This window comes from Canariomyces notabilis (assembly GCF_033297395.1).
Source record: "Canariomyces notabilis strain CBS 508.74 unplaced genomic scaffold N656scaffold_1, whole genome shotgun sequence".
Lineage (NCBI taxonomy): Eukaryota > Fungi > Ascomycota > Sordariomycetes > Sordariales > Chaetomiaceae > Canariomyces > Canariomyces notabilis.
Genome location: NW_027041823.1, coordinates 2,499,373 through 2,524,935, shown reverse-complemented (window position 1 = coordinate 2,524,935; position 25,563 = coordinate 2,499,373). Strand labels below are relative to the sequence as shown.

General features: G+C 55.3%; 7 protein-coding genes across 7 annotated transcripts; 4 read left to right on the top strand and 3 right to left on the bottom strand.

The window, feature by feature from the left end:
• Positions 1 to 1,582: 1,582 nt before the first annotated feature.
• On the top strand, positions 1,583 to 3,411 carry N656DRAFT_786431 (uncharacterized protein; the record flags this gene model as incomplete). The annotated part of the gene is made up of 5 exons (XM_064816522.1): positions 1,583 to 1,667; positions 1,748 to 1,804; positions 1,957 to 2,070; positions 2,137 to 2,370; positions 2,639 to 3,411. 5 exons carry the CDS (start codon positions 1,583 to 1,585, stop codon positions 3,409 to 3,411), a joined length of 1,263 nt encoding a protein of 420 aa, XP_064675364.1.
• Positions 3,412 to 3,552: 141 nt separating this feature from the next.
• On the top strand, positions 3,553 to 4,332 carry N656DRAFT_61832 (uncharacterized protein). The gene has a single exon (XM_064810335.1). The coding sequence runs from the start codon at positions 3,694 to 3,696 to the stop codon at positions 4,219 to 4,221; it is 528 nt and encodes a 175-aa protein (XP_064675363.1). The 5' UTR covers positions 3,553 to 3,693; the 3' UTR covers positions 4,222 to 4,332.
• Positions 4,333 to 11,152: 6,820 nt separating this feature from the next.
• Positions 11,153 to 15,098, top strand: N656DRAFT_699834 (uncharacterized protein; the record flags this gene model as incomplete). Its single annotated transcript, XM_064810815.1, has 4 exons — positions 11,153 to 12,170; positions 12,227 to 12,298; positions 12,356 to 12,574; positions 12,634 to 15,098. The coding sequence occupies 4 exons, from the start codon at positions 11,153 to 11,155 to the stop codon at positions 15,096 to 15,098; spliced, it is 3,774 nt and encodes a 1,257-aa protein (XP_064675362.1).
• A 773-nt stretch (positions 15,099 to 15,871) lies between these two features.
• On the bottom strand, positions 15,872 to 16,356 carry N656DRAFT_61619 (uncharacterized protein). The gene has a single exon (XM_064810322.1). It carries the CDS (start codon positions 16,212 to 16,214, stop codon positions 15,969 to 15,971), a length of 246 nt encoding a protein of 81 aa, XP_064675361.1. The 5' UTR covers positions 16,215 to 16,356; the 3' UTR covers positions 15,872 to 15,968.
• Positions 16,357 to 17,877: 1,521 nt separating this feature from the next.
• Positions 17,878 to 18,925, bottom strand: N656DRAFT_764933 (uncharacterized protein; the record flags this gene model as incomplete). The annotated part of the gene is made up of 2 exons (XM_064813363.1): positions 17,878 to 18,585; positions 18,662 to 18,925. The coding sequence occupies 2 exons, from the start codon at positions 18,923 to 18,925 to the stop codon at positions 17,878 to 17,880; spliced, it is 972 nt and encodes a 323-aa protein (XP_064675360.1).
• A 430-nt stretch (positions 18,926 to 19,355) lies between these two features.
• N656DRAFT_774005 (homoserine O-acetyltransferase-like protein) lies at positions 19,356 to 21,445 on the top strand. Its single transcript, XM_064814177.1, has one exon. It carries the CDS (start codon positions 19,480 to 19,482, stop codon positions 21,166 to 21,168), a length of 1,689 nt encoding a protein of 562 aa, XP_064675359.1. The 5' UTR covers positions 19,356 to 19,479; the 3' UTR covers positions 21,169 to 21,445.
• A 286-nt stretch (positions 21,446 to 21,731) lies between these two features.
• Positions 21,732 to 24,481, bottom strand: N656DRAFT_764931 (uncharacterized protein; the record flags this gene model as incomplete). The annotated part of the gene is made up of 2 exons (XM_064813362.1): positions 21,732 to 24,381; positions 24,441 to 24,481. The coding sequence occupies 2 exons, from the start codon at positions 24,479 to 24,481 to the stop codon at positions 21,732 to 21,734; spliced, it is 2,691 nt and encodes an 896-aa protein (XP_064675358.1).
• Positions 24,482 to 25,563: the final 1,082 nt, after the last annotated feature.

The window sequence follows — 25,563 nt, the reverse complement described above, 5'->3', positions numbered from 1 at the left end:
ATGCACGTTTAGGGTACCCACATTGTCCGTGCCGGCCCGCTTCAGCCTAGGTCTCGGGTTCGTCGAGTCTAACACTTGGGCTGCAACCTCTCGGTCTCTTATTAGTAGTGTAAGTAAGGTATATGCTGTACTGGCCGATTCTGCCCTGGCCGTGATGATCACCTAGGTGTTTCATTGTACAGTACATATGCGTTTTTGGTTGCGGGTCGCTTGTTGAGACAGCAGGCTGAATGCTCACCACCGAGGCAATGGATGGGTTGGGCCTTTGGCCAGCCGTTCGAGACGGGATGATATGGTGTAGGTAATCTGGGGGGGACCGCATCGCAAAGTCGCACACTCGGCAGATCTGGGACCGACCAGCGCTGTCTCTCACGTTCTCTCTAATATCTCCTGTAATAGATTGTCGATCTGTGTGCACGAAATGTAGCAGATGGTGTAATGAGTGATCTATACAGTATACGTTTCAATAGGTAGAGTTACGTAGTTACCTTGCGCACTTTTCCCGGCGCGTTCCGGCAACCATTTGGCCTCATTTCGGCGCTCCACACCGGAATATCGGGCCTCGCCAGTCGACGTTGTGTCGTGTTTTGCGCAACCTAAAGTTGTTTAGGAAGCGAGCCGTCCAAATACGGATAATGTGGTGTGCTCTATTTCAGTCTGTAGAAGAAGGTAAGCATGCAGTGAAACGGGACGGCAGCCTTAGGCATGGATGATGATGATGAGGATGGGATCGAAGTTCATCGGTTCCTAAAATTTACCCCTAACGTTATCCAGCAGCACGCAGTCCCTGAGGTGAGGGTGCTCCGTGCAGTTCGGCCCTGCTCCGTGGACTGTGCTTGCCCGCTGCCCCTCCCATGCACACCTGCCCGCGAACCAAAAAGGGGACTGCACCCTGGCTGCAAGAGGCACTTCCCGTCACCACGTCAAGCAAGATCGGCCCACGTTCTGCCCTTTGCGCCGGGCCTAAGAACCTCCATCTCCCCGGTCTTTTCCTTCCTGGAGCAACCCTCCACTCTCAGCTCGCGACTAAAAAAACTGCCTGCGCGTCAGGGTACGTGCCGAGATTCCTCCTCTCTCTTTTTTTCTCGCTTCCCCCTTTTTCCCTCCTCCTCGGGGTCGTTTTCGCCAATCAGTCCTGGATCAGACCGGGCGCTTTCAGCAGAAGGCAGAGTCGACTTTCAGGTAAGCACGACGTGAATGTTGCAAACACTTTAATTGGGGGAAATAGTGCAAACTCGAAAGGACAGTGCAAAGGACATAGTAATTTTTCTTGTCTCCCCTGCTCGTGCGCCACTGGCGGCCAGCAAAGCAAACCACCTCCTTTTGCGCGCCTCAACTTTCCCGTGCATTTGGCCAACCCAGCTCTCGAACAGCACCAGCTCCGGCAATTGTGCCTGACACATGTCGCGCCGCTCATGCGCACCATCCGCCGCCAGCGTTGAATTTTTACATATGCTGACATAGACAGCAGCCAGAGTCGACTTTGAATCGGAAATCGTCACAGATTCTCCATACCCTTCGCCGACACGTCGCTGCGGCCTTGCCCTTCCGGTCTGCACGCCATCAACACACCCTCGCCAACATGTCGGGATACTACGAGCCTTCGCAATGGCCTCCTACTGGGCAGTCCGGCTGGGATCACCAGACTCCTCCGCCGGCACGCTCTGGTTCGTCCTTCTTTTCCGCTTACACTCTGTCCTCAACCGTTGGGCGCCTCCATCCGCTAATCGTTCCAACCTGACCACAGGTGCTAGCTCCACCATCCCCCGCGAAGAGCCTGCGGCCTTTACGCATCAGCTCGAGGGTATGTATCGTCCTTGAGGATCCTGCCGATCTTGGCTATGGCGCGCATAATCAGTCCCGCCTGCTCTGAACACAAGATTTGGAAGCTTGACAGCGCGGCGTCTGGGCGCAGCGGAGTGGGACAATCGCATACTGACTGCTTATGGTTCCCAGAGGTCGACAGAGCCATCGACAACCTCCTTAAAAGCGGGAAGATGTTTGGAGCCATCGGAGGCCGCCGTGAGTCTCTACCTTATCCCGGCCCCGCCAGAATGTACCCAGCCTTTGGTAAGTATGCGCGGGACTGGCCGGGCCGACCTCTACGAGCCCGCCCCACTGACCCTTTCTCGGTAGACGGACGCCCACCGGCAGGCCCGGGTTCCCGGCCTCACTCGATGGCCGACTATGGTGATGCACGCGGCGGCCCCCATCCGGGCTCCAACCTCCAGAACTTCTACGCCTCCCAGCGACACCAAACCTCGCGCGGCTCAAACGAGGCGGAACAAATGATGCAGGCCAAGAGGAGAATGGCCGCCCAGCGGGAGCGAGAGCTTCGGAACTATCATCAAGAGCAGCAATACAACCGAAGTAGGCCGCCCTCTTCTGTATAGCATCAGTCTTCCTATCACAGCAGACCAAAAAGAACAAGAAACAGGAATCATAGAGAAGCTTTTTTGGCGCCCATAGAGCTCAACCGCTTCTGTTCTCAATTCTTTTGCACCACAAGTGCGGTTCAACGCCAAATGGTCATGTGCTTCCTGAACTCTGTGAAGATTGGCGATATCTCTATATGGCTGCTAGCTCCCGAGATAAAGAGACGCAAAGTCAGGACCTGGGCTAACTTGACTTCTCCTAGCTGTTCTCGCCGAAATCTCGTCGTATGGCGGCAACAAGCCGGACCGCACCATAAGCCCCGGCAGCCTGTCCGAGGAAGACCGCCGGAAGCTCATTGCCCAGCAGCGTAGTGCCCTGTATGGCGACGGTTCGTATGCCGAAAGTGGCGGTTACGTTGACGAGACGGGTGCACCGCGAGGCGGCCTCCCTGCCCCCCAAGGCGGACCGGCTGCTCTGCGCGGCCACTCCCCCATGACATACGACTACAGCCGCGTGCCCCCGATCCATACCGACGTCGGCCCTCAGCCTCCTGTTGAAGGCGGACAGGGATCGCAGTCTGCCGGACCCAACGAGAGGTCGCGAGCGAACAGCAACTCGAGCCCGCAGTCAAATCCGCCCGCCGGAAAGGGCGTCTTTGACGCTCCGGCTGCCCAGCAGTCGAGCCGCACTAGCGCCTCATCCCCCGGAGGGTCTCCGCCGCGCCAGGGTGCTCCGGGCAGCAAGCCAGGTCAGGGCTCGGTCGCGCCCATTGGCACCCGTCCGTCTGTGTCCAACGCCCCGACGAACCCGGCCTTGAACAAGCGTTCCACCACCCCGCTGCCATCGCCGCTGAGCCAGGGCTACACTGCCTCGGGGAACGATGAGACTTCTGCGTCTGGCAGCACCGCTCCGGCCAATGCTTCCTCCTCGGCAGCCTCTGAGGGACCAAACATTGGTCTTTCTGGCTGGGGATCCCGTCCGAACGGCTGGGGCAGCAAGCCTGGTCTTGGTGTCCAAGCTAGTGTCTGGGGCTAAGGCATCTTTGGTTGTCGAAGACTGTGCAATATGCACGGTGTCATTTCTTTGTGCGATTGATACCGCCAACACATGGTAGCTTTTCTGAACTTGGAGTCTGGGTTTGTTTTGATTTACACGGATGGTGGGAGACGAGAAAGGTTGGAAGACACATTAGGGTGGGACCAGGATTAAAACTGAGACACGGTGTTCTGTTATCGTTTTCGGGAACGGGGCGAGAAGGCATATTCTTTTGGAAGGGCTAGGGAAGGCGAAGGGTGGGCGCGTGAGTCCTGGTCGTGCATGCTTACACAAAAGGGGGGAGATTGGGAGCAAGAGTTTGGGCTTGGGAGCGTATTTGTTTGTTTTTGGTTTTCTTCCCTCGCCCTTCCACACACTCGATTTTTTCCCTTTTTTCTTGTTGTTTCTTTTCGCGGTTCCTGCATCAACATTCAGCGATCCTCGGCACCTGCATCCTCGACCTTTACTTCGAATCCGAAAAAAGGACCCCGTCGCGCCGGATTGCCTCCTCTTATTTCCCTGAGCAAAGAGGTCGACGACATGGCAAGACCAAGCAATAGCGGGTACGGCACACAGGCTGACTTTGTTGAGAAGTCGTTTGCACATCGTTCGTTTAGTATTCTTTATTTGCGTTCTTCCGGGCGGCGAGATGTTCACTTAAAGGGACGACTCGGGATGGGGCTGGGCTGCGCTTGTTGCTTGACCGCGACGCAAGGGACTTGCAGTTCCACCATCAGGAAGTGTTCGACGTTGGTTCTCGGGTGGTATATGGGCGGTATTTGGGCAAGCAGATCGGCGCAAAAGGGATGATGGGCGGGAGGATAAAGGTCCCAGGATCAAGAGCTGGGAGCAATGAGCGGAATGAAGCTTGCTCGCCCGTGTTAGTTGCCGTCGTCTGTCGCTCGCTGTCAGGCCCGATCTACACAACAACGAACCGCAACACCAACCTGCACGATCCGCATTCGTTTGGAGTCCTCGCACCTGCCGCACGCATACACACAAAAACACATCGTATATAGGAACGACAAGGAATGGGCAAGAGGGATTCAAAACTTGTGGTCTTTCGGTGTCAAAGGCGAAAGTGGGAGCTGGCATTTTACCATGGCAAGGAACGGGATAAAGGGGAGGTGTCTGAGCGGCGGGATTTGTCCTATTTCCTTACTTTCTGTGGGCTTTTGAGGTGTCGGGGATACCTATCATGTCTTTTCTTACTGCAAAGGGTGGTGGGAATCAGCCGGGTCATCTCTTGGGGGCGTTTTTCATTTCGATTTCCTGTCAAGACACTTCACGGCATACAAGGTTACTGCTTGACTCTCCACATCACTTACACAGTACCTACCAAGTTAACCCCTAATATAACTCTTGTCATTCTTTCCCTTCTTATTTGCTGGGATTAGGAGCTACAAGATTTGGGCATGTGGTAGGTGAATGGGAGAGACTACACTGGCGGTCAGGTATGTACAACACATTGTGAGTTCCAAGCCTTTTGTTTACCTCGAGTGAGGGGCAGCATGGTGTCCCCGATTCAGGGGTTTTCTCTTGGCTCAAGTGAGCCAGCTCCCAACAGCGCACTGTCAGCATAAAGACACCATGTCCCGATGTCACCCTCAAATCACAGGCAATACTGCTGCGTGTGCTGCGTGACGTCGTCTATGGCATTTCGTTCTTTGGTGCCTTTATCGAACTGCCATACTCGGCACGCCATACCCGCAATCTCGTGAGTTCTTCGATTGGCCGTGTCCCTGACATTTGAACTGTGAGCATGACCACTCCACCAGAATTGGTGTTGCGCATGCCTCCTTTGCATTTAAAATAGCAGGGCCACGTCTCCTCTCGACTGTGATCTGGTGCTTAACCTGCAGTGCTCTTCGTTCTGTTGCGCCTAGTGCCACCAGTCCTCAACCGTGGATCAGCATAAGAGACACGAAGTTACAAGAGCAGATCAGCTACAGCATTGGATTCTAACGCCAGCGTCGTCATGAGCCACTGGGCAAGACCTAACCCTTTCACACCTGTCGATGCCGACACCGAAGCCTCCTGGACTCGGAGCGGACGTTATGACACTGGATATTATAGGAGAGGAGAGGTGCCTCTACCCCGGGAGCGGTACGACCTTGGTGACCCTTATGTTGGTCATGGTGCTGGATACGGGTGATTGGATGCCAATTTCGGCCCCATGTCTCGTCAAGAGGATGAAATAGGGGCTTCGGAGCTGAGATATGAGCCCAGCGGCACCACATTGCGAAGTCGTTCCTCGGAAGTGGACCTTCAGAACTACGGAACTTACCATTCTAACACTGAAATGCCGGAACGTCATGATTATCGGCCACCTTCATACCTAGACCACCCCAGTCGGCCGGTTCGTTCCAGAAACTCCAGCCCTGAAGTTGACTACATCCAACGGTCGCATGATCGCAGACAGCGTCTCACCATACCAGGGCTGCCGAGACGGAGTCGGCGGACAGGAGTCAGGAACTCGGAACGCCTATTTTCAACGCCCGAGTGGAATAGGAGCTTCAGCGACAGACACAGGCGCTCGAACGACAGGTCCAGGCACTCCGATGACAGCCACAGGCGCTCCGACGACAGACGTAGGCGCTCCAATGCCAGGCACAGGCACTCCAACGACGAACCCAGGCGCTCCACTGGCAACGACAGCCCCAGGTATCATAGGGAGCACACTATACTCGAAGGTGTCGTTTACAACAGAGCATTGCTGGCTAAGAGGCGAAGACAACCCGCACCTAATCTGAGCGAGACAGACAGGATTGAGCTTTGGCGACTGAACATCGGATAATCACTGACAGACGATGCATTCTGGTCCTACCCAGTAGCGCATCCACGCGTGACAGAGATAGCGTGAGAATGGCAAGAGATGGGGAGAATCTGCCGCATCGCAGAGAGTACCGCCGTCGTTAATGACCGAATATGTAAGGTAGACGGCCACCTAACTTTGCGTGCCCAGCTAGGAACCCTAGAGGTACCCCCTGGTGATAGCAAAGGGCTTAAATGACATAGGGAAGGGGCTTGTTTACATGACCAAGGCCATCTCTGACTGCGTGCCCTAAAATTGCCGAGATCCTATAGGCTTCCAAGGTACCGGATAACGACACTGTTTGTCTCAGATACTGTATGACAGCCGAGGCCTGGTGGTACGAATCGGCTTCCTACCCTTGCTTACCGTTCCCGCCGCTTCGGGCCGCGTCCGTGGGGTTGACTGTCTGACCGCAGGCCGCCCACTGGGCTGCTAGTAAATAAACCTGTAGGGCCTTCCAGCAGGACGTTGAACTTAAGAGGTAGGTGCCTTGCCACATGTCTACCTTACTACTTAGTCGTGGTGAAGATTACCCCTGAACCCCTCCACACGCCGCCGAGCCCCAGGCCCCACGTGGCATAGATGGCTCGGAGGCAGGCTAGGCGACAGCCAGGCTGGATGGTCAGCGGAAGCGATTTGAGGGATATCCCATTCGGACCAGGAATTGTTTGTGTTGTCAGCTTTGGTTGTTTCTGATACCCCTTTAGGGGAAGAATTTGCTGGTCTTTATTGAAGTCTTACTTCCGCTGCTGTTATTGAAGCCGGTCCATGATGAGAAATCAAGTGCATCGCCTGGAAGGCCAACTTTTCTGATGGCTGTTTTCGTGGCGAGGCTAGACAGCATTTTGGATATTGATTCATTTTGATAGCTTTCCTGATATGTTATGGTATTCTAGACTTCATCTTCCAGATGGTAATATCTGGCAATCGGACTCGGTGACTCGAATAATGCTAGGGTATGCTGGGGTTATACGTTTGACATGGTTCAGCACTCAGAATGGCGGAGGAGCGTTCTTATGGAGGGCGCAGACGGCAGAAGCTCTTGGAGCACTGGGAATCAAGACAGAGTATCATGAAACAACTGGGCACACGCCAAATAATACATAGTAGTAAGCGTGGTATGTAGTGAGTATTGTCCTCGATACAGGCAGCATCGCGGGCCTTTGCTTGTGCTGGCAGCCCCTGAGTTGAACCCCTAGAAGCAAGCCTGTCATTCTGGCGAGGCTGACGAACATGCCCAGCCGTTCCTGAACACACGTGCTGCAATTGAGAAAGCAATGACATCCTATTGGATGGCTCAATTGCGGGGTACGAAGAAATTGTCAGCCTTATCTTGGCTAGGGATGACGGGTTTGTGTAACCTGAATCGACGGCAGGCCAAAACCTCATGTTGTCTGGCGCAGTGCTGCAAGGATCCTAACGGTGTTTTCGGAAAAGTGGAATATTTAGAAGAGGCAGCATAGAGAGTGTATTGGACGAGCTGGTATGTGCTTTTTGAGCCACGGGGTGACGGCTTCCGCTGTCCGCATCTCGACGCACGCAAAATGTGGCGCTTGTGGCTGCTGCATTGGGGGCAATCTGAGATGGCTGTCATTGTGCGGTTTCTCTGCCCTGTCAACTCTCTCCGTCTGCGGAATCTCGCAGGGCGGCTATGGAGGGCCGATCCGTCTCTCGGCCTGCGATGGCACCACGACGGAGCTAAGTGATGTCTGGCGGAGGAAATCAGACAAGAGCAAGACGAAAATAGATCTGGGACACTTTGCAGGTTGGTTCGGAATAGATGACGGTGGTATTTAGAAGTGTACCGAAAACAGCGTCAATTCGGAGCGGTGCTGCGTTAATTGAACTTGAAGTATATCCGTATGGACTGCGATTGCGGCTTAGGGAACTTACAGACAGTGTCCTGTCATCTAGGCTAATTGAAGAGCTTGTTCGGGGCCGGTATGAGCAATTGCGGGGTGTGGAGCCTGCGAATAATTTGCGGCATGACGCGCCGGCCAAGGGCGGGGGTGGAGAGAGTTCAAAAAGCGAATATTCCAGAGGACGGAGAAACCATGTGCGTGCCGTCGTGGCCGAGGCGAAGTAATCGATTGCAGATTCGGTGGGTTGCATGAGCCTCTGCCCTGATGAACCAGGTTTTCTTGGAATCTGCACAGGAAGGCGTTCTTTCCCGACAAGGCGGGTATACCGGCTGCCCGTTGCCTTCCGAGCCGGGAATCAAACCCATGAGCTAATGTTCGTCTCTAGGTACTTCGTAATTCAGCCAAGATCGAAGCATGCAGTAACGTTAGATGGTTCATGGTTCGCTGAGCAGGCAGTCACTCGGGATCGAGGTCCAGCTTGTCCATGTTGCAGCTCTTGGGACGGGCAATTTCAATCTGGTCTACGGAGTACCGAGTATCGCTTCAACGTGCGATGGATGCGACCAACTGAGAGGATGCCCCGGGTCACAACGGATCAACCTCTGCCGCCCGACTCTGACCGGACACTGGACGCCTGGTTGTATGTAGGCAGTGCTTACTTGAGTCTCTGTCAGAGTGCAAGTTACGATGATACCTAGCTTCGATCGAACTTGCGCAACACCGTGGCTGTACGAAGGTATGACCCCTCCATGTTCGTTCCATTGTGTGGGCGCCAAAAGTTCGAGCTGCACTCTGCAGTGTTACGAATGTAGACTGTAAAATACGGAGTAGTTACATCTGTCCAATCCGGGGATGGGGCTGATGACTGATTCCGGAATTGGGATCTGGGAACCTACACGAGAGTTGGGCTTCAAATCTCGGGTACTGCTAGGGTGACCATACAATATATACGACGGCCAGGTGGATGTCGACATTGCTCTCACCTGCTGAAGAGTCTTTTGACGCCGAACAAAGCTGAAACAGGGAAACAAGATCTGGTGTTGTGAGATGGACTGGAATTGTGACCGACTCAGAGGACGTCAAGACACGAAACCGGACCGCGAGACAGAAATGGTGGCTCGAGAGAAGGCGATGAAGCCTTTATCAAAATTGTCCGAGGTATCCAAACGCCGCGGTAAACCCATCTATTTTACCTTCGTACCTTAAGCTATTTTAGCTTTCTGCTGTTAGGGAACGGTCGGTTAGATTACCCTTAAAAGCACATAGTCACTTTGAAGAATTGGGTTGGTGGTTAAGGCAATGGACTTCAAGGTCCTTTCGGTTGTCCTTCCCAACTGCGCTGAAGTCTGCACTGTAGGTAGGCATTTTCGGAGACTCAACTGAGCTTCCATCGGAGACTTCTCCATTGTGGGAAGTGGTGCCTCCGCAAAGGTATGATTCCTGAACCGCCCAGACCTTGAGACGGGACTATGAGGTGTGGCATTTGCTGGGGAAAGCGGTTGATGAACAAAGGCGGCGCCGCCCTGAGAGTCGCAGGAGGTGTAGGGAGTAGAGCATGTGCCTCAGGTACCGAACTAAGTTACCCTTGCTTGGATTTGTTATTTGAACCCCTTTCTCATGAAATGAGACACTTCTTCGTTGCTGGCATTGCCGGAAACTGCTGCAACTTGCGTGCGGGTCACCGGTGCCCCTGGACAATCTGCTGTGCTTTTTGGCTTCGGGGGCACGGCGGGGACTGTTTCTCTTCTGGGGCTCGTCACCTGACTGGCTGCCCGGGACTTGGGGGAACGAGTGATTGTGGGCTCGTGGAAGGCGGGTGCCACCTGCAAACTGCCAATGACAGGAGAGTGGCCCTGGCGTAATATTGGATTCTCCTTTTTGTTAGTGGCCCTTGCCAGTGGTTTGTGTGGCACCTGCTTGCAAAGCAACCGAAGCCCAGGTCTCCCGCTTTGAATGCAGCATCGACCGTAGCCGTAGGGCCGCATCTCAATGGAATAAGGCCAAATGCCATCTCGACAGTAATCCGCCTTCTCCTCTCCACCCCTTTCGCCTTTACTTCCCTTAGGTTGTCGGCCGATCTTAACCTCACTACCGGTGCACCGCCCAGCTCGACGCTGGCCAGCATCAATTTCCCTTAAAAGGCGCCAGTTCCTATCCTATTTCTCGATCCGCCGTCCACGAACGCCCGCCGCTCGGCTTCGATACGAGGACCCTCACGACCCTCACGCGTTCGATCCGACTTCGTTCCGCGCTGGCCTTTCCAAGCTGCGTCTTGATTCCACCGTACTGCGTTTCATAGTTCGAAGGCTCATTCCGGATGTGCCGCGTTCGTTAGCCGACCTCACGCGTTCCCTTAATCCATCCCAACCCGTGCTCTTTGGGCTTCGTCTTGTCGTGCTCGATCGCATTCATCAAATCACGGCTCGAGGGCAACTTCGAACTGCCATCAAGTCAATAGCAGCACGCTTCTGACTCGGGCGGCCTGCGAATAGAATAGCCCTTAGCAGGTCGCGACCTCTGAGACCAGCTGACGCGCACAATTTACTTGGGCGATTCACTTTTCCGGACATTACATCTCGAAGCTGACCGACCTTAGCACTGGACTATCGACGGGGCGTTAGGAACTTTCAATCCATCGGATCAGCCTGGGTTTTGAAGTTAGCATCAAGGCTGCACTCTGACATTCTGGAACCATACTGTGGATCGAGTATCATCACACGAGTCGTCTTGGTTTAGTTGACGCCCATAATTGGGAGTTCTCGAGGTCGTTTAGGATCGTTTCTCTCCAGCTGCATCCCTTGCCTTTTAGGGTGCGTCTCCGCGACAACGATTCTTGGTTGAACCTCGACTTCAGCTCGCAGGTCGAATCTCAGGAAGCTCTCTCGCCAAGAGCCCGATCCCAGGAATTCCAACGCAATCCTACGCCGCAGTGGTTCCAAGTGTCACAGCGTATTCACTCTCCGGGTTACTTAACCCCTGGGTTTTACCGCGTCGCTGCGCTGTCCCTTGGTTGGTCGACCAGTCCTGTACCACTGCAGCTTCGTACATTGGCCATATCATCTTAATGGACGGTCAGCCTGCAACGGCTGAATCCAAGCATCATTACCAATCCCACCCTTGGGCAGGCGCTCCTGCTAGCTCTACCACTCCAAGGGGCAAGCCAGCCTCGCTACCCGAGGCTTCGCCAAATTACTTCACCCCGCAGCTGGAGCTGCTCCCTATCCTCTTCCCCCAACAGATCTACCAGGACAAGCTTCTGCAGTACAACAAGCTCGTCTCGGCCGGGCGGGGTGGTGGTGGTGGTGGATTGCAAAGTCCAGCAGCTCCCCCTACGCATTCCTCGCCTCAGACGAAATCCTCCGGTAGGTCGAGGTCATCTTCCAAGGTGTCGAACAAGGACAACATTCAGACGAAGCCTGGTACGCAAAGCTGTCATGGGAACAGAGCGGCAAAGCCTTCAGACATCGCCGAACGCGCGCATATAAAACCGGGGAAAGAACCGTCATCCAAGATGTCGGGCAAGAAGGCAAACGAGCAAACGGCCGTCAACGGTACGCCCACGAGGTTACCGCCATCATCCAACCAAAATGCGCCACACCATTCTACTCAGTCGAGCTCTGTGCCGTCGACCCCTCATCAGCACGCCCGGAAGTTTTCTTTCGAGTCCAGAGAGCCGTCACCAGGCGCCACGCAGAATCACTCCCCGCGTTCTGCCTACTCCGAGACAAATGGTAGTGTTCCCTCTCTCCGCCCGCTTCCTCCCAGACTTGGAGGCTGCCGCTTCGAGACTGCGGTTCCCCATTCTCGACGCCGAATGCCATACAGCCTTGGGACAGACAGGCTAGAAAAAGTGGAATCAGAAAAAATCAAGAGCAAGTTGTCGGAAGAAGAAGAGAGGAAGCTTGAAGCGGATATGCGGAAGTTATACGACGGGTTATTACCGACAGAAGCCATCGAGGCAAACCGACGGAGGCTAGTCAACAAGTTGGAAAAGTTATTCAACGATGAGTGGCCTGGGCATGATATTCGGGTTCATCTCTTTGGTTCTTCCGGCAACTTATTATGTTCTGATGATTCGGATGGTAAGAACTCCTATCCCGCATTGTCTACGATACCGGTGTCCTGATCATATTTACAGTGGATATTTGTATCACGACGCCCTGGAAGGAGTTGGAGAGTGTCTGCTTGATTGCTGACCTTCTTCACAGACGTAAGGAGGCCAACACCTTGACTTGCACGCGGGAGAAGCTGACATACTTTTTCGTAGATGGAATGGAAAGGGTGGTTTGCGTCTCGTCCGCAAAGGTGCCCATCGTCAAGATTTGGGACCCGGAGCTGCAGCTTGCTTGCGACATGAATGTCAACAACACGTTGGCATTAGAAAATACTCGGATGGTGCGGACTTATGTTAGTATTGACGAGCGAGTGCGTCCCCTTGCCATGATCGTGAAGTACTGGACACGGAGGAGAATTGTCAATGATGCAGGTCAGCCGCTCCAATTACTCCACAGTGACAGCAATATCTTTCTCACACCTCTCACGCAGCCTTTGGTGGAACGCTGAGTTCTTACACCTGGATCTGCATGATCATTGCATTCTTGCAACTACGGGAACCTCCAGTGCTTCCCGCTCTACACCAGCGGCATAATCTTAAGCAGCCAAAGAAAGACGGTACACTCAGTGAATTTGCTGATGACATTCCGAAGCTACGTGGTTTCGGCGCAAAGAACAAGGACAGTCTCGCAGCCCTCCTCTTCCAGTTTTTCCGCTTCTACGCCCACGAGTTCGACTATGACAAGTACGCATTATCAATACGCCTCGGGAGGCTGCTTACCAAGACGGAGAAGAAATGGCACATTGGTTCGAATAACATGCTCTGCATCGAAGAGCCATTCAACACGATGCGTAACCTCGGGAACACCGCTGACGACACATCATTTCGCGGACTCCATATGGAGCTGAGGAGGGCTTTTGACTTGATCGCAGAGGGAAAGTTTGAGGAGTGCTGTGAGCAGTACGTGTTCCCAAAAGAGGAGGAGAGGATATGGCAGAAGCCGGCAGCCGTCCCAAGGCCAATCCTGCTGAGGAGTTCTTCACACCAGAATGGGGGTCGTGGTGGGCGCGCAGGGTTCCGAGGACCCCGCCAGTTCCACCGGAACGGGAATGCGAGCCGTCGCGCATCGTCTAGCGTCCCGTACGAGACAAACCCGGCGTTTGCGCAGGCTGGAATGCCTACCACTCTAAGTCCGGGGGATGTCTTGTGGTACCAGAATCTTCTGCCTCAAGAACTGATCGCTGTAGCCGCACAGGACCAGAGCATTCGGTTTCAGCTGTACGCTCCGCAGTTCAGCCAGCATCCAGCGCTTGCACATGCTCAACGGATACAGACCGGATCGGCAACCGACAGGTCTCGGACCAACTCGTTTGACAACCCGCCGCTATCGGCTCCCATAAGGCCGGAGTTGATGTACGGTTTTGGTTTCCCGATCCAGCAAAGCCCGTATTTCCCCCCCGGGTTTACCACTTACCCTTCATCTCCAGCATCAGTGTCGGCGGGTGCTAGTGGGCAACCCGAGTTCCGTAGGAGCCTTCATCGAAATGCCGCGGCGAGTGACTCTGCGGTCTCATCAGGCAGCGGTACGCTTAGGTCGCAATCGCAGCCCGCCTCAAGAACCTCGATGTCAACCTCGCAATCGTCGGTTAGCCACTCAACGTCCAGTCAGGGTCAAAACGGGACGGTTCCCTTGCAGTCACGGCACATCAATGGGATGCCTATCCCCAGCTTTATCCCCGACGAGGCAACCGATGGCGAGTACGATGATGGGTCATCAAAGGTTCTATCGGACTCGCCACCGCCTGAAGACGATGGGCCTCGCTACATAGGGTACTATGTAAACGACCAAACAAACCCTAGCCGGCAAGCGAATGGCCTTCCAAACGCTAGTCTAGCCTTTGGCGACCTCAGCCTCAGAACTGAGGGCCGCCGGCGGCTGTCAACCGATCAGCTTCCTCAGTCTGTCCTTGATCGAAGGATGAGGAGGACGTCGCGGTCCCCATCGCCCATGGGACATGCTAGGGCGTTCTCGGTCGGGGTTAATTCTGCACCGCTGCCATCTGCTCCTTTCCCTCAGGCCAACGGGAACTCATCTTCGAAGCCTCTCGTGGTTAATGGGACAGTCTCTAAATCGAGCTCGACTCCGGGATGCAGTCGCGTGCCCCCGGCTGCAGAGGCCCCGGCACTGGACGAGGTGCACCATGACAACCCGTTGCACATCCATCAGGGATTGAGTCCCAGCAGTTCGTGGTCAGACCATCACTTTCCCAATCCGTCCAGCGGTGCGGAACCAGCCGCCCCCGCGGCTTTGGATCGGCCGGTCATTGTGAATGGATCATCGACGAACCGCTCCCCGTCCGGGATGTCGAATATGTTTGAGGCGTCATTCCAGCAGCGCGTAGCGATGGGGGCCGGGTTTCACTTCCCGTACTCGGCAGTCCTGGGCGATCCCAGCGCTATGACTGGGCTCTCCCGACTTCATACCCGTCAGTTAGCCCCCCTGGACCTTGCTACTGGGGATTATGCAGTCCACCAAGACATGCCGCATCTCTCTCCGGTCTATGAGAACCGCACGCCGTCCCCCACAATGGTCCGGAAAATTGAATCGCCCACCGGTGGCCAGTCACCAACGAGGCTTGGTTCGACCAAAGACTATCGTACGGATCCTTCAAAAGCAGTGCAGAAGTCAGGGGGCATTAAGCCGCCCCCGACGGGGCCGTCGGTAAGACAACACGATGCCATAAGCCGGTCCCCTGTTCAGGACCAGAGAATCAACGGTCTCATCAGGGAAAACGGGCATGTCCGTGCTGCCAAGAGCCAGACGGAGAGTTTCAGCAGCGGATGGCAAAAATCAAAGCCACGCAAGAAGGGTGTCGCCGACTTGAAGCATGCCTCCAACGGTTTCTCCCAGAGCGAGCAGTTGCCCAAGAACGAGGCTGACCGCAAGGGAGGTTGAGCAAGGCACGCCCGGGGTCAGTGGGCAGCGGCAGAACGGCGAGCTTCACACTATCAACTGAGACCGAGCCTTGCCGTGGCGGTTGGAGCATCCAACTATCAGTCACAGTTGGGCAAGCCACGGCTTTCTTGGATATTTGTTCCACGGTTTGGTCTCATCCGAAGTTCGAAGGCTCTATGATTGGACAGCTGGTTCAGGATTCTCGCCATCTGCGCAGTCGTACCTCTAGCATCAGATGCAGATCTACAGCTCCTTTCCCTTCCGAAACAACCTGGAGGTTGACGACGTGTACGATCTGTTTGCATCTTTGCACGGTCAACTCGCCGCGTCTTGGGCCTGTCGCCATTCGGCCATTGCTTGAAAGTGGTCAAACTTAGGGGAGGAAGAAGTGGGGGGGTTCGCTGTTGAAGAAGCTTTTCGTCCCCATCCCTCCCCACGTTTCTCTTGATCTGATGACCGTACACGCCAGCGGCTACGGACATGGTCAAGATCACAACGATGCGAAACGCTAGTAGGCGCCCGTGAACATGCTGCTGCAATGAGCGTAACAGACGAATGGGTGTGTGCGGGACAACGGGCGGGCGGGCGGCGTTCCCGGGCAGCAGGATGAGGAGCATTTCAGCATTGGGTGGTACGGCGCCGGGCCTGGCAGGCGAATGGGAACAACCAGCAAGCATCAAGGTAGAGCAGAGCGGCCTTTGTTGATCACGACATGATTGCCGCACCACGTGTATGGGGGGAAAGGAGGGGATGGTTTATTGTTCATATGTTTCTATCGCCGTCCGCCTTTTTCCCGTATATACACTCCCGTATGTTATTTTCCTGTTTTGTTTGCGCATCATGGACTTATAGAACGGGATACCAACGGGACTATACTACTATTACTATTACTATATGCTTGAAGGACAGGAGGAGCGAGCATAAACAAAAAAGAAAAAGAATAAAAAAAGGAAAGCAAGACTTTATCTGTGAATTCGTTGCTTGGAGCATCACATGAGACTGAGAGAAAGAGTATGGTTCGGGAGGTGAGTTGCGGTCTTGGGGCCGGGTTTTGTCTAGATAGGTATGGCTGTGGTCTGCCTTGTTTGTGGTTCTTTTCCACCTGTCTCCCTCCATACTCAAGCTTTGCTGAACTGGAACTGGGTGTTTGTTTTTTCAAGCGTGGGCTGAGCGTGTCTTGACTATCTTGGGTTTATTGACTTGAGCGTTCTCTCGAAACATTCTTGGTCGGGTCGGGGCTGGTCTTATATACCTACCTTGTCTACTTTGTTCTTTTGAAGCCCGGGTGTCACACAAGGTCTGCTGGTGGTGGTGGTGAGTCTTCTCGGCATATGGCTGGCTACTTGGATCATCATGAGGTGGTGGTGGCATAGGGAGGCATGCATGCATGAATTTGAGTACCTAAGGTAGGGGGTGCGAGGGGGGGAGAAAGGAATCCTGCTTGTAATAGATGAGGCTACTTGTACATGTACAAGAATGGCCTAGAGCATTAGACCCAACTTCGCTTGTCCGCTTGTCTTGGGGATCGTGGTGGGTATCATCAATCACTGGGACAACTTGCGGGGGTAATCCCATGCGCAGCTTGAGGAGGAAGGGGGCATTAAAGAGGGACGAAGACGGAAGTGATGTTGAATGAACAGGATGAACGGGATCGTGTTCGCCTGTGGCGAGATCTGTTAGGCTTTTGGAACGTCGTTTTGCACCGGTTGTTTCCTTAATTTCCATCCGACTTGGCTGGCCACAGGATGTAGCTAAGATGGAAGAACCCTCTCTCGATGTCGGTGTTGGGCATATGTAAAATAAGGGGCTTCAAATGTGCTACCGGATTCAAGCATCGTCGAATATAATACATAACCGTCTCACAAAGAAACTCCCCGATGCCTTCTCCTACAGGGGGCTCCTAATATCTCTCTCGAGCAAGACCCAACGTCAAGCCCGCAGGCTTCCTCGACGGGATCAATGCCGGCCCGGAAAGAAGGTACCTCCGTAATTACACACTCATCCGCGGTGCTCACTGACATGAGGTTCTAGCCTTTTAAATCATCTTGGCAGCTATGCTCATGGAAAAGCCGAGAACCAATTGCCGGCCCGGCCATGCAAACACGGGAACGACCCTGGTAGAATACAGCCCGGTGATATAGGATTCACCAGCCGATGGTGTAATGCCGAGGCTGCTCAAAGCTTTTGATCAAAGGGCTGCCGCGTGCGAGCGGTAGAATCTCCGACGGCTGGCTTTATATCACAAGGATGCGGTCCATGACTGGCCGGAGCGATAACCATTATTAGTTGCTATTCTTATGCCGACTCGAATATCAACGGATACCGCAACGGATACCGCAACGTGCCATGAGGCGGCTCTGGGGGCAGCTGGGGATGATGGGCTGGTTCATCCGATGTGGAAGCATCAAAACGTGTCCACCTAACAAGGCCGGTGGACTTAAAGGTATGACGCAGATCTAACATTGGACGATGCGCCTTACTCTTTTCGTGTCTAGACCATCAGATCTACCGAACTCTTTGTCCCTAGGCTGCGGTGTATATACAATACCTCATCTATCGCACACTGGTTGAGGTCACCTGGGGACTCACCACGAACTGGGCTCCCTCGTCCACAATTCCAATACGTAGGGGCCGTTCAGCGAAGACTCCTTCGCCACGCCCAACGCACGCATAGCTGCACTCATAACCCCTGAAATACTTTGAGTGGCGACACTCGTTCCCGCATTCTCGCTTTACTGGAATAAAAGGCTTCGCAAAACTGGCCCGCTCGCCCCTGATACTAGACAGCGTAATAAACCTTTACCTTGACCGATGAGACATGGTTCTGCCATCCCGCAAAACGCGCTTTGGACCATACAGTAACCACGTCACCAAGTTTTAGGTCACGCACAAACTTGCCAGTCCCCGTAGCAGTGCCACGCCCACTTTCCTCGAGCCGGGCCGCCGCCACGGTGTCGCGATCCGGGTCAATATCGTCGTTGTAGGACCACACGACGCGATGCTCTTGGATTTCGTTCGTCGCGACCTCGTTGCACTGGATCTTCAGGTCTTCTCGTGGAAGAAGCGGGTGATCGAAGACGTGCTGCCGTCTGGTCTCGTCCCACCTGACTGGTGGTAACACGGTGGACAGATCGTCCACCATCAACGAGGGTTGCTCCGACTGCTGCCCGGTGGACGTGTCGGTTTCTGATGTACTTGTTTTGCACCATCGCTCCAGTCCGGCCTCGAACCAGGTCCACGAGGAGTTGTACGTGCCCTGTGTGTCTGGTTCGCCTCCCCACCCTTGATCCCTGCTCCGGATGGTGAAGACGATCCGGCGGCAAGGGTGGACGAGCATTGGCATCGGCATCTTGGTGAGACGCTGGAAGACCTCAGACGGGAACTCTTCGCCGGCTGGTTGCAGTTTTGGCGTCTTTCTCTCGGGTTGACCGCCGGGTATGGAGGGAGAGCGTCTCCAGGTAGGGAGACCAAGAGGTGGAGCACGGAGCTGTGGCGAGAACAGGCAACCCAAGGTGTTAGATAGAGGAGAATAAGGGGTGAGGGCTAGAGAGTAAGGGTCTTACCACGAAAACATTCTCTTGTCCTCTACCCCACGCTAGAGTTGTCGGCGGGGGATCTTCTCCTTGTTGTGAGGTCCATTCCGATGTAGTATGCGGCCAGTACTCGGCCAAGTCAACGATTCTGTCGATAATCTCCTGCGGTGGGCTCAGGGCCTTGTTCAGCATTGCTTTGACCACCAGGACATCAACGATGGTGGGCTCGTATGGAGCATTTTCTGTTGGAACATCTTCTTTAGTAGTATCTGTACTGCTCTCGGCGGCGCTCATGATGGTACGAAGTTAGCTTAGCCAGGATGACATTCGCAAAGATAGAACAAATTGAACGGTCGAGGAGAGGAGACTGGCAGGTATGGATTGGAAACTGGAAAGCGTTGGCTCAATATCTCTATTTAATTTAGTATAGACGCCCTTAGTCTGAAGTAGGAAGCAGTCAGTTAGGCAGCCGTCTAGAAGTGCCTGCAGAGCCTGCTTGCCTAGAGATGTGCCAGTATGTACATAGACACGATGGACGTTCCTTCCACGTCAGATGGTGCAGTGACATCACCCCAGCAAGTGGCCAAGCTGGCTTAGCCCCACTATGTTTACCTAAGGCGCAGGGTCCTGCTGCCCCACCTGTTGCGCGCAATGCGACGCTACGCATTATTAATGCCAAGACGCACGTGAAATGACGAATTCCACCTCCGACTGCGGGATTGGAAATTCAAGTGTTATACAATACATCGACGGCGCCGGCAACGGCTGCCGGACACCCTGAGCTCTTGGAACTCTTTCAATTCTTCACTGTCTCACACAATTGGCACACTCTTGGACTAGAATTCGACATGGAGCCTCGAGGCCGGGTATTGCTGTCGAGCTTGCGACATGTTCCAGCCGCCTCAAAACGCTTCTACAGCCATGGCCCAACGACTTCAAACGCCCGGCTACTGCCAACCGCAGCAGCGGTTACTCCCGTTCCCACATCCATGGTACCGGGATCCAACCTGCGCCGGCAGGCCACAGCCCAGCCATGTAGGACCCGCCGATACCTACACAACCAGCCCGCTCGCCGTAGTGATGCTCCCTCAAACCCGGCCATCGAGTTCCCATGCATTGATGCCCTCGAAAGCCGCTCCGAGACATTGCAGAGACAAGCCGCCTCGACCCGGTCTGACCAGAGCGGCCCGGAACCGTCGTACACGGTTGGCGCAACTCAAATATTCCACTGCGACGAGCCGCTCCTGCTCGACCACGGTGGCATGCTGCCAGAGTTCGACGTCGCCTACGAAACATGGGGCCAGATGAACTCAACCCGCTCCAACGTGATCCTGCTCCACACCGGCCTTTCGGCCTCGTCACACGCCCACTCGACCCCCGAAAACCCCCAGCCCGGCTGGTGGGAGAAGTTCATCGGACCAGGGCTCGCCCTCGACACTAACAAATACCACATAATCTGCACCAACATCATCGGCGGCTGTTATGGCTCGACGGGGCCCTCCAGCATTGACCCGTCCGACGGCAAGCGGTACGCGACCCGCTTCCCCATCCTTACCATCCAAGACATGGTGCGCGCCCAGTTTCGCCTGCTCGACCACCTCGGCGTCGACAAGCTCTACGCCAGCGTCGGCTCCAGCATGGGCGGGATGCAGTCCCTCGCCGCAGGCGTACAATTCCCATCGCGCGTGGGGCGCATCGTGTCCATCAGCGCCTGCGCGCGCAGCCACCCGTACAGCATCGCTATGCGCTACGTGCAGCGGCGCGCCATCCTCAACGATCCCAACTGGAACCGGGGGTTCTACTACGGCCGCGTGCCCCCCCACACAGGCATGAAGCTCGCGCGCGAGATCGCCACCATCACGTACCGCTCCGGGCCCGAATGGGAGCAGCGCTTTGGGCGGCGGCGCGCCGACGCCGCAAAACCCCCCGCCTTATGCGCCGACTTCCTCGTCGAAACCTACCTCGACCACGCCGGCGAAAAGTTCTGCCTCACCTACGACCCAAACTCGCTCATCTACGTCAGCAAGGCAATGGACCTCTTTGACCTCGGCCAGGAGAACCAGCGCGCCACAGCCGCCCGCCGCGCGGTCAGGCTCGCTCAAGGCACTACCACTGCCACCAGCAGCAGCAGCAGCAGCAGTCCAACAAACGCCGCATCATGCAACCTCACCCTGCCGGATAAACCCTACCAAGAACAGCCCGACAGCTCCTCCTCTGCACTCCACCACGACGCCCCCTCCTCCTCCAACGCACTGCACAACGCGGCAGCACAACAACAACAAGGCTCACACCCGCCCACGGACCTGGTAGCAGGCCTCGCCCCCCTGCGCGAGCACCCGGTGCTGGTCATGGGTGTGGCAAGCGACATTTTGTTCCCCGCGTGGCAGCAGCGCGAGGTAGCCGAGGCGCTGCGCCGGGCGGGCAACGAAAAGGTGACCCACCTCGAGCTGAGCGAGGAGCAGAGCCTGTTCGGCCACGACACGTTCCTGCTTGATGTTGATAATGTTGGGGGGACCGTTAGGAATTTTCTTGGGTAGTACTAGTAGTACCTTGGCTGCCCCTTTATGTGGCTAGGTAGGCAAGCGGTTTAGTTAGTTGCATAGATGGCCTTTGAGGGTAAATCGAGGGTTGTGGGGCAGTCTCGTGTTGCTGTCTTGTAAATAGTAGTGCATAGAATACGCCAGGCCATATCAGGGCGTTTGTTGGCAGGCAGGTTTAAAGCCATGTGGGATGTTCTTTCTAGCGTACGATAGCATGGCGTTTGGTTACTCTATTCTCGCGTCAGATACAAGAATCTGATTGCTATCAACTGTCGGAACCCCATGCAGAACGATGTTCCAAGTCTTGTGTCATCATGTAAACCGGAGACCAGCCCGTGGTGATTCCCTCGATATCTGACTGCTCCTTTTCCATTCAACAAGCCTGCTTGCTCAATTCCTAGACAGTTTCGTGAAGCCGATCCAAATCCTTCATAGGATAGATCAGGGCAGATATGCCTGGAACATCAACAAGGAGAGCTTATACACAGTAGTTCATCTCGAAATCCGACAATAGTCCAAAAGATCCTCTAGCAACATTGCGGCCCCGTCGCATACGATCTTCAGATAAACTCATGCCCAAAAGCGTCGACCATCCCCCTGCCGTTCGCAGTGCCCGGCCTGCGTACCTCACGGATACTGGGGCCCCGGGCCATTCCAATGCCCATGACAGCGGCAGGATCGTCATCCCTCGGTACGGGCCCCGGGAACTGTGAGACCAGCCGAGGCGAAGCAGCCAGCCTAGACGGACCGGGGCCAGCCGATGTCGCCGGCCGCGTGTCAAACGCCGACGCCCCGACGGGAGCTGACCGCAGCGGTGGTGTCCACATGGCCGAAGCCCCATCCCGTGACGGCGCATCCGGAGAGAAGTTGAACTTGAGATTAAGCGGAGGTGGGACCTTGGACCGGGTAAACTTCCCCTGGACAGGTCCCGGGCTCTGTGGTTGCGGCGGGTCAGAGGGGGGCAGGGCGGCCGTTGGGTTCATCTCGATTGTCGGCGAGGATAACGGCCATGAGGTTGAGTCCGGAGTGGGCGGGCCGGCAACGCCCGGGCCAAAGTCAAAGTTAAAACCGGTGTCCACGACGGGGCTGGGACGAGGTCGGTCAGCAGTGTCGAGCGTCGAAGCAGGACTCAGTTGGGTCGCCTCGCGCTGCCAGTTAGGATGACGGAACTGAGGCGTATTGGAGCGAGTAGGCGGGGAGCCGTAGTTGTCTACGCTACTGCTGGCCGAAGCCGGAACTGGCGTACCACCACGTGGTTTGGAAGCAAGTTGACGAGCCGGGATTCCATACTCCTCTAATGCCGGGCGCCGTGGGACGGGTCCGACTCCGCGCCGGGGTGGGCCCATCATGGGGCTCTGCGGTCGAGCTGCCTGTGCAGGTGCGAGACTAGGGGGGATGCGGAGCGGCGCTGGCTGAATCGAGAGTATCGGTCCGTCATCATCCTCTTCGTCGTCCCCGACGCCGTCGCTATAGAGGCTGCTGCTGGTGCTAGCTCTATCGATGGTCTCCACCTGCGCAGTGTGTGCTTGTTGTCTGGTGAGCGTCTTCTCCAGCTCGTCGATTCTCATTGACAGGCTATGTTGTTGTCGAGGCGCATTCAAAGTGAGTAATGTATCGCGCTTAGCAGCAACGTCCCGTATGATGGGCCGCGCAAACTCCATTGGCTCCTCATCGATCGACGATCTCGACACTGAGCCAGAAGGGGATGCCAGAGTGGAGATGAGAAACTCCATTTTCTGCTGGTCTGGGGCTGGTGTGTCTCGCCCGCTGGCAGAAGGTTTGGGATCCGGGCTGAAGCCGGAAGAGGGATACCCATCGGAATCGGAACCGCCAAGCGCGGGGCTCCGTGTCCTATTCCGTGCCAAGTCAGAGATGTTGGGTCTGGGGCTTTGTGATCGGCCCTCACCCGCACCGAAGGCACGTGGTAAAGCGCTGGGGAGAGCAACCGCTCTCTGGGACCGGACGCCATGAGGAGGGATCTCGACAGACCCGGGGCCATGGTGGTTAGGATCACGAGGACCGGCGCCTCGAAAAGGGGCACGTTGGACATCAGTGTCAAGAGCAGCAGGAGGATCTATACCACTGGGACGACCTTCAGGCTCTCCATAGCCAGGAGGACGATAAGGTCGGCAAACCTGAGGGTTGCAGCTGTTCAATCGGACAACAGGCCCCGGTTCCGGTCCGAGGTCCGTTAGGTCCGTTTCAACCGTTACAGGGCTGCGCGCACTGTGGGAGTCTGTGTGGGCATCGAGAGGTCCTAGACGCGGTGCTCCCTGACCTGGAGGCTGAGGAAGACATTGTGTAGGAGGTCCTGTTGGAGGGGGGCCTTGGTGGAGAGCAGGAGACCGTGCTTGGCTAATCGGACCATTCGTCCCGCCCGGCCCGTTGCGGCTGCCAGGTCTCCGATCAAGCTTGCCTCCAGACACGGGCCTCTCCGCATCCGGTCCGCCGAGAGGCTTTTGCCGCAGCTCTGTTTGCCGCTCTTGAAGCTGGGGCTTCTTTGCCAGGATACTCTCGCTCGACTTCTGCCTCTCTAGCCTTTCCAGTTCTAACCTGGCTGTTTCCCTCTGCTTCTCCAGCTCCTTCTCCCTCTCCTTTGCTTCCTTCTCCTGTTGCTCCCGCTTCTTGACAGCGGCCATCATGGCATCTACCATCTCGTCGGCATCCTCACCAAACACTGACCCCGTTTCCGCGGTCTCGGTAGGTGTCTGGGGGAGTTGCATCGGAGAATGGGCAAGTGGGGATCTTGGGGTTGCCGGGCCGCCTGGTGTAGCAGGCCTCATGAAATGGACATCCAAGGGATTGACCCATGGTTTGGCCCTGTTGGGGGTGCCTGGTCTGGATCCAAATCCCGGCCTGGGTAGTGCCAGGCTCGTCGAGGAGCCATTCATGGCGCCGAACCGCGTTCGCAGGTTTACATCCGAGGCGTGAGGCTTGATCTGAAAGCTCCTTTGACTGCCTGTGCGAGCGTGTCCTACACTCAAGTCGAACATGCTAGCAGCGGCGAGGTTGTGGGTATCATGGAAGTACGGGGATCTGATGGCGCCCGGCTGGGCCGTGCCGGCGCGCGACACGGAACGTATGCTCCCATTGGTGACGCCAGTCCTGCCGATGTTCTGGCCGAAGAACTGGCCTTCTCCCAAGGCATTCTGGTCTATCCGTTTCCACTGGTGCGGCTCCTTGCCTTGAGCGGGTTTGGCATCCGATTTCCTGTAACATTAGCACTCCGTCTGGCTTCCCCGTTGCGAGGCTCGCCGAGGGAAACTCACTTCTTCTTGTCTCCGAATTTGAGACCGAAGAATGAAACCATGGCGACTGCAGGACTATGATTAAACTAATACATTACCGTAGAAGATGTTAGCAGGGTAAAGATACTTTGACAATCGATTATCCCAATGGCCTACATTGCGTGATCCTTGGCGCAACTGATATGGTTGCGAGCACGCTTCTTTCGGTCCAGAGCGCTCAGGAGCAACTACAACATGCAGGCCATCTCGATCTGTAATGCCCGTGGTCGTGGTCGTGATCGGGTTGCGGACTCAAGCCCGGCAGACTACCCGGGGTTCGTCGTTGGGTGGAGGTTAGCTGAACCTTGGGCCAAATCCAAAAAGGGGTCAGTGTCGTGTGGGGTGCGTCAAAAGAGGCAGATAAGGTAGCGCTTTTTGGCAGTCGAGGACAACCGAGCAACTCGTGAAGCAATGCGTGAATGAAGCGAGAGACGGGCAGAAAATGGCAAAAGAGTGACTGGCCCAAAGACTGCGAAATGATGCGGTGAGGAAGAACCGCAGCGACGGCACTCAGCCAGGGGCATCCGAACCGGAAAGAGAGCAAAGAGCTGAAGAGAGAATTGGCGTTTGGAACTGCAGTGGGAAGCTTCCAATCTTCCAATTGTGGAGATTATTCGCCTAACATGGGTGTGGCGGTAGCTTGGGCTAGCGCAGGGTCGCAAACGGACTAGCGTTGGAAATAAATCAGGGGCACCGCAGCCGCTCGCAGTGATGCCATGCAGGGAGGAGGGGGTCATACAACATAGCTGTGGCAAGCCTGTTAAGGCCAAAACAGCATTTTGGCACGGACATCGTGGAATCAGTCCCTTGACGAAGATAACAGTAGCCGACCCAACAGCCTTGCAACGTCAAATCAGACTGTTCCATTGTAACAGACTGTTCCTAGCTCTGTTCCTAGGAGTAACAGACTGGTATAGGCATTACCATGTTCGCTGAACATGGTTGCCTAGGAATGATAAGGGGTAACAGACTGTTGTAGGCAATCATTATGTTCGTTGAACATAGTGTTCCAAGAGTCTTAAGGACCAAAAGCAAGGGCCTCTATAGGGTCATTCACTGAACCTGTAGGGCTGGGCTGAACTATAGTATATACGAAGGTCTGAAC

Bases quoted from the DNA above. Each gene is read 5' to 3' on its own strand.
- N656DRAFT_61832 (XM_064810335.1), top strand. From the start codon at position 3,694: ATGCTTACACAAAAGGGGGGAGATTGGGAGCAAGAGTTTGGGCTTGGG.
- N656DRAFT_61619 (XM_064810322.1), bottom strand. From the start codon at position 16,214: ATGGAGGGAGACAGGTGGAAAAGAACCACAAACAAGGCAGACCACAGC.
- N656DRAFT_774005 (XM_064814177.1), top strand. From the start codon at position 19,480: ATGGAGCCTCGAGGCCGGGTATTGCTGTCGAGCTTGCGACATGTTCCA.